General features: G+C 48.2%; 1 protein-coding gene across 1 annotated transcript in view; it reads left to right on the forward strand.

Annotated features, from left to right (window-relative positions):
- The first annotated feature begins 1,714 nt into the window (after positions 1-1,714).
- The window catches only part of antxr1c (ANTXR cell adhesion molecule 1c), a 40,733-nt gene continuing 34,957 nt past the window's right edge, over positions 1,715-7,490 (forward strand). The window contains exon 1 of the mRNA XM_086194951.1: positions 1,715-2,236. Within this exon, the coding sequence (XP_086051077.1) occupies positions 2,100-2,236 (137 nt within the window). The 5' untranslated portion in view covers positions 1,715-2,099. The remainder of the gene's footprint in view (positions 2,237-7,490) is intronic.

Below are 7,490 nucleotides of genomic sequence, written 5' to 3' on the forward strand. Positions count from 1 at the left end.
GGGAACAGGGGCTGATTCACATCCCATCAAAAATTGATGCATGTCCACCCCAGACTGCACAAAGGCTTCTGTACAACTCTGGCCCAGGCTGGCTTGATACGGATCAACTGTTGCTGAGGAGGGCTGGATGCTTGGGTTATGACAAGCAACTTTTTCTAATAAAGTAAAATTACTACCTTATAATGAGGCTTTTACAGTTTAATAATTTCTTGTGACCAAAGTTTTTCAGTGAAATTAAACGAGATTACATGTAAAATAAGCAACCACCAAATGTAAATTGTACAGTAAAAATGGCTGTAAATAATGGCATGGTCATGTTAATTTGGCTGAAAAGGGATGTTGAATTTACCAGTTCAGTGCGTCAATTTTACAATGTTATTTTGTAAATGATAACAGTTTTGAGTTGTAAAATTTACAGTTTGTTCTGTAATATGGTTTACATTCTGCAGTATTTTTTACAGTATTTTTCTGGCAACCACAGCTGCCAGTTTTTTTCCGTAAAAACAATTTTTTTTTTTTTACAGTGCAGCTTGAAAATGTGGACCTTGTTGGTCTGTCCCATTTTTATCTTTCTGTCCTGCAGACTTGGCAGATTTTTAATTTTTCACGGGTCATGGAGGAGACTCCAGGGATGTGGCTGTTTGAAGAACCTTTGTTTTTAACAATTTTGTTATGACTTGGACTCTGGATTCTGCAAGCCTGCAAGCCGGCCTCAGAGAAGCTGGCTGCACCAAACTGGGCCATCTAGAGCCAGGGGATGACAGCTCAGTCCATGAACGCCCTCAGAGAGAGGAGCAGCATCACCTCTACCAGGCTGAGAGAGGAGGACCGCCCCAGCAGTGGGGCACTGGCAGGAGGGAGGCCAGCTGCTGTCGACTCCTCAACTGGACAGCTTCAAGGATGTGGGGAGGAAGGCAGCCTATCACATCAGCCTCAAGGTCCTAAATCGCGCTCCTTGGGAGGATTGGAGGAGTCGGGGTGAATCGACTTGTTTGGCCCAGCCGGCGGCCCTAATACAAGCTGCCCATCGACAAACAGACAGCAGACGTCCAGTGGAGGGTTGTGCATAGTGCAATCGCCACAAACAAGTTCACAGCTCACCTGGATCCAGAAGTGAGGGAGGGGTGCTCGCTTCGTAACCAGACTGAGACCCTGGAGCCTTTATTTGTTCAGTGTCCTCATTTCCAGCACTGTTTCAGGCGTTAGGGAGCTGGTTTCAGGGCCTGGAGGCTTTTTCCATTCCTTTGTTTATATTTGGTCCAAAACACTGTGCAAGAAAGAAGTTTGAACACACTGATGAATTTTCTCGCTGCTTATGCCAAGTTTGCCATCTGGCTGACACGAAAAAATAAGGCTCAGGGTGCCGGTTCTGAGGCGTTTGTTAAAAACCAGACTGAGGGTGGATTGTGACTTTTATGCAATGATGGACAAAGTGTAGGTTTTCAACGGGATAAGGACTGTTGGAGGGGGGGGTCATGCTCTGTGGGGGAGGATGAATTAAACTTCTGATCAAGAAATGTGTTTCTTGATAGTTTTTCCTTTGTTGCATTTTCAGTCCTGAGACCTGAGATGGTTCTACAAAGGAACTTCCAAACCTCTCCTCTCCTCCTCTCTCCTCCTGTCTTGCGCCAGCCCTCCTCACAGGGGAGGCGCGAAATGGGATCTTGACCCATTTTCTCTCTTTTCTCTCTCCTCCTCGTGATGAAATATGAAACCTGGTCCATCTGAGCCAAGTCTGCTCCCCGAGCTCCCAGTTCCTCCTGCTCTAACTGCGCTCCGCAGCTTTTCCTGACCCTGACAGGAAACTTTTGCTCATTGTTCCTCCGGTCCGCGCGCCCGCCGTGATTTGTCCATAGGTTTGGATTCAGTTCTGCCAAGGCTGCTTCCTGCGACCTGCACGTGGAGCCGAACCTTGCCCAGGTCCTTCCCGGTGAGAGGCTGCGGGATGCGGCTGCTGCTGTGCGCCCACTGACTGAGACGCGGCTGCGGCTTGTCTGTGCTCGGGAGCTCGCTGTGGGATGTAACGGCTCCTTGCAGAACTCTGGTATCGCGTCTCGTCCTCGCTAGGGACCAAACTTCCCCCCAGGCTTTTGGTCAACATGTCTCTCGCTCTACTTTTGTTGGGATTATTCCTGCTCGCCTCGCCGCCGGCCGGGGCCGAGCCGGAGCTGCAGGAGGAGGAGGAGGAGGAGAGCTCCTGCCAGGGCGCCTTTGACCTCTATTTCGTGCTTGATAAGTAAGTGGAAACAGCGCGGCGCTTCATTTCTTCTCCCTCTGAAATAAAACTTCCTCTTGTTGCTGCTTGCTCTGGACAAACGATTCTTCCAGAAACGAAGTTCATGAAACTAATTCTTCATTTTACAAAGTTGCTGCTTTTTTGTTGTTGTTGCTTTTTGTTGTTTTTGTCTCGTTTTTAGAAAGTATGTAGGTGAACTACTGAGTTTGGTGCGTGCGTAATGACGCTTGGCGGCTTTCATGCTGCATCTGCTGAGTGAGCAGAAAGAGCAGTGCCACCAGAATGATTGTCCTCAGGCTCCTGCTTCACCCTGTAGAAGCTGTTGATGGAGGGGGCTTCTCCACCGTCCTGTAGGTCCCGTTCCTGCTCACCCTCCACTCTTCACTCCACACCCACACAGGAAAATGTTGCGGTTAAGTGACATCTCAGGGCTGGACTTGAACTTGAGCTGGGTTCAGCCTGTTGGAGAGAAAATAAATGTCAGGGGAAAGCTGGAGAGAGAGAGAGAGAGAGAGAGAGACTCCATTTGAGACCTTTTACTGCTCGCTTGAGATGTTTACACACTTTAAAGTACAGTAACTTGTGCAACCCACTCAGAGGAATCTCTGCGTCACTTTTCACGAGACAAACAGCTCCGTTGTTTCATAGTAAATCAGTCAATCTGCCTCTGGTTCAACTCTGGGATTAGCTGGATTTAAAGCATGTTCCTGCATCATCTCTTATCCCTCCTCTTTAGCGACTCGAGCCAGGCACTGTGGAAACATCTGTAGAAACCTCGGTGTTCATTTAGGGGACTACATGTTGCGTTTAAGTGCCTGTCAGTGGCATCCGAGTCCAGGAGAACTGAATGGGCAACGACAGTGGTTGTGAAGCCACTGCTCGGATGTCCTAACAGCATGTTCACTCCCACAGGCGTGTCATGTCCCTTCTGCTGATCTACCCTGAAACTTTGACTTTTAGTTTCTTACATCTGATTTCTGTGTAGAAGTGAAGCTTAGACGTGCGACTGCAGTCCAGATGTGGAGGTTATTTGGCTGCTCGCTAAACAATGACACATGCTGCAAATCATCAAACTGCTTCTGCTGTTTTTCCATGTCAGATGCTATTGTTAGCTCTCCTGCGTGCGCCGCTACCCTCCTCAGTTGTGACTAACAACGTTTCAGTTTTGGACTTCAAACAAGAGGATGTTCATTAGCCTCCTTCCTGGAGCGGCCCCGCCCCTCCCCTCAGGCCCGGAGCTGGCGGTGGTTTTCGCAGACAGTGTCAACTCTGTGCTCCGCTCGATCCCCATGCTGTGGAGAAGGTTGGACATCACAATCAGGTCTTTCATCGATGCAGAAGATTGACTTTTAGGCCTCTGAGACATTTGAACTGACATCCAGAAAACATTCTACTGCTGGTCACACATCCAGATGTAAAGTACATCAAGAGAAGAAGAGATTGCTTTCAGCGTTTGATCACACTGATAAAGAGATTATTCACCCAATCGTACTTGCATGTACAAGTGAAAGTGTTTTTCACGACCAAAGTCCTTCCAGGCTCGACTGGCCGCTCAGACGCCATCTGGGTCACCGCATACTTATTGTTGTAATTCATGAATCTATGAGTGGTTTTACGGTGGCTGCGAAGTGCAAGTGAGAGGAAAACACAACAACAAGAACTCCAAAAACACAATGGCAGTTGTGGACAGAGCATCCGTCCAATCCACTGCCTCCTTTATTGCTGTTTGCAGCTGTTTTCCACGGCTCGGCTGCCACGAGCCCAGCAACCTGACAGACCCACCAGGACCCCATAGTGATAATCGTCAAATCAATCAGCCTAGAACGTCGAACAGCATAGGGGGCAGCGTGGCTCAGAGGTCGCGTGGCCGTCTAGCAACCGAAGGGTCGCTGGTTCGATCCCCACTTTCCCCGGTGACCATGTCCAAGTGTCCTTGAGCAAGATACTGAACCCCTAATTGCTCCTGATGGCCCTGTGAGGGACTGGTGACCCATCCAGGGTGAACCTGCCTCTCACCCAATGTCAGCTGGGATAGGCTCCACCCCCCTGTGACCCTTAACCAATAAGCTGTCTAGAAAATGGATGGAGGGATGGATGGAGGGATGGATGGATGGATTGTAATGGTGGCCTTGACAGAGTTGTTCCATGTAAAAATCTTGAGATTGACTTGGTCATTCTGGCTGGAAAGAAAATCCATGTTGTTGAAGAGCTGATTAGGTGTGCGTGTGTGTGTGTGTGTGTGTGTGTGTGTGTGTGTGTGTGTGTGTGTGTGTGTGTGTGTTGACTAGTTTCAGGGTAATGAGGAGAGACACCACTGTGTTGGCTCATAAAGTTGAAACTCCAAAGCCTTTTACAGCAGACTGGGGCTGACGGTGTTGCGTCATGGCTTGAACACACGTGAGTGTCCAAGGAGCAGCTGAGCACCACAGAAGGTGGCTGATGCCTCGGGCTGCTGGTTTGGATCTTGTAGGACTTGTGAGGACATTTGGGCTTTACAGGGACACCCGCTAGAAGAGTTAGCATCTGCAAGGAGGACAGCATGTTGGCTCTGACGAACTACAATACAGACAGATATGTGCAGCTAAAGCTTTGATTGAATAAGCATGAGCCGGTACGGTCTCTTCCCCAATTAAAGAAAATGTGGGAGCACATGAGCCACAGCCGCATCCACCATTATATTTAATGGTGTGACATCACGTCGTAAGTTACGGTAAACAATGGCCCTCAATTTGATGACTAGCATAGCTGTCCTCTGAGCTATAGCCTAACACTAGCATGCTAACATGCTCACAGCAATCATGCTAACATGCTAATGTTGAGCCTGGCTTAGTGCTGCATCACACTGACAGCCGGTACTCACCACCTCACTGAACCTGACTTCACATAAGCTCCATGTTAGCATGTTGCCATTTGCTAATTAGCTCAAAAATGGAGAACAAAAAGAAGAGCTGAGTCTGATTTAATATGCAGGCGTGTGCTCGTAAACCACCGACTTCTGCTATTAGCAGAAGGGAAACAACTGCACCAAAGTATCTGAATGTCCTGTGGTGCAGCAGCCAGATCGTGTTTAATTCAGGGTGTCTGACACATTTGACACTACGCACAAGGATGCGGTCTTTGTGTATGTTTGGCTGACACATCATGAATTTTCAGAATTGTTTGGTTCTTTATGACTGCAACATCTTGCCAACTCTCTTCCAGCCTCGTCATCGCCCTGCTGGCTGTTACTGCCGGCTGGACCGGTTACAGAAACACTGATTCTGCTGATTTATCTTCCTGACTGTTTTACAGCTGTGTGTCAGCTTGTTTGTCTAGTGGAGGATGCTGTTCACAGCTGCCAAATGTTTTAATTGTTGCTGGGGGTCACAGGTTTGGTCTTCTTGGATCTTGGGTCGCCAGCCTAAAACCAAGCAAGTCAGCAGAAAACCTAAACTGCAGCTGCAGTCTATAAATATTTCTGGCTGTGGGATGGCTGGGCTCGTTCACAGAGCCTCGAGCAGTGTGTTGCATCTGTGTTTTCAGCAGAGAGAAATGTCTTGTTATCGTGCCGTCTGAGGACTCCAGACATTGAGACAAAACAAGATAAGAGGTTGTGAAGCGAGACAAAGAGCAGTTGCTTGGAGAAGCGTTGATTCTCACGAGAAAAGATTTTGATCGGTGCCATCCAGTGGGCGTTAACACCTGACGATCATGGATAAAGATGCGCAGTGTGGAGGACTCCGCTGATGAGTCATGACGAGGAAGCCCAGGTTACAGAGTCGATAATAATGAGTTAATGAAGACAAGATACTTCATCAATGAACCATCATGTAATCGTCATCATCTGGAGCCTGACGAAGCTCCTGAGACGCACCAAAACATGATGACCTCATAGCTCATCAAAGCTGTTGTGCACCACCAAAAGAGATTATTCTGACATTTGGTTGAGAAGTTAAAGGAACGCACCAACGGTTGGGTCATTATGTGGACCAGCCGAGCCCTCCAGAACCAGACAAGAGGACAGAGAGCCCTCCCTCGGGAGCTGAGGTCCATGCTAGACAGCTTAGCACAGTGAATGCCAGTGGGTGGGAAGTGTTAGCATAGCTTTGTCAAAATACATCAAATACACTTGTCTCCCAAACAGTTGTTGCTTGCATGAACAGAACAGTTGTGTATAACATTAAAACAGTGAGACGCAATCCTAGAATCAGCTGGAACCTCTTGATCCAGCACCTGGAAAGCTAACTTTGGCTAAAAGAACTACTGTCGAAAACAAAGACAATGACAGCTGATTATCTAATTATTTTTTAGAGAAGACGACCCCAAGACAGAGCCCTGCTAACATCCCCAAGCATTCATTGTGCTAAGCTAACTAGCCTGGCTCTCAGCTCCCTAGAGAAGAGGGCCGGCTCTGGAGCGATGCAGACAGAGAGAGGTTAGTCTCTGTCTACGCTGGCGTTTTCTTTTCTGTATTAGCATGTGTGCTTCTAGCTGTTTGGCCATGCTACACCAACCAGATTTAAAGAGTTTGAACTTCGAAATCTGTTTTTGCAACATTTCATGCATCAGAAACAACTGTGAAGAGAATGAGCCACCACCACAGTGCTCACGTTCTCCGTCCGGAGGATGTCGTGGGATGTCCAGCACCAGGAGAACAAGGGATTTTGCAGAAGCAATAATCTTGGCTGTGACCTTCCCAGGACACAGAATGATGAGGTGCAGAGAGCCACCGAAGTCACACCAGCTTCTCGTTGGCTAACCTGGTTTGTAAACCGTCGGTCGCTCATTTGAAGAGTCACACCAGCTGCTGTGGTTTGTTGGGCCGCACCACTGACGTCACACTCCCCCTCTCAACACGCGTGATGAATGCTAAGGTACAGTCGGGACGTTACTGTTTGGGCGATGTGTTGTGGAGTGTTACAGCTTTGTCTTCCTGGCGATTGCCCTCAGTTTAGGAGATGTGCAGCATTCGCTCAGGATTCATGCACTCAAGACTTCAGCAATGCCTGTAAAAGTAGGTTAGTGGTTTTAAACAAATACGTCCTTGTGCCCAGTCAGTTAAATTGGAGCAGCATCATTGGCTGCAGGCTGGGGTGGTCTGGATAGGCCCAGCTGGAATGCCAGACAGCCTCCTTGGTCGCACTTGGGATTTTTTTCTTTCTATTTTTCCTTCTTCAACACTTTGAACCGTGAGAACGCAGCTGAGAGCTGCTAAGCTTTCAGACGAGAGGAACTTTTTCCCACATGCTGTCATCCCCTTTTCCTATGGGAGAGG

The sequence above is a fragment of the Aulostomus chinensis genome, chromosome 23 (assembly GCF_037954235.1).
Source record: "Aulostomus chinensis isolate RoL2024-O1b breed Wild chromosome 23, RoL_Achi_v1.0, whole genome shotgun sequence".
NCBI classification, from domain to species: domain Eukaryota; kingdom Metazoa; phylum Chordata; class Actinopteri; order Syngnathiformes; family Aulostomidae; genus Aulostomus; species Aulostomus chinensis.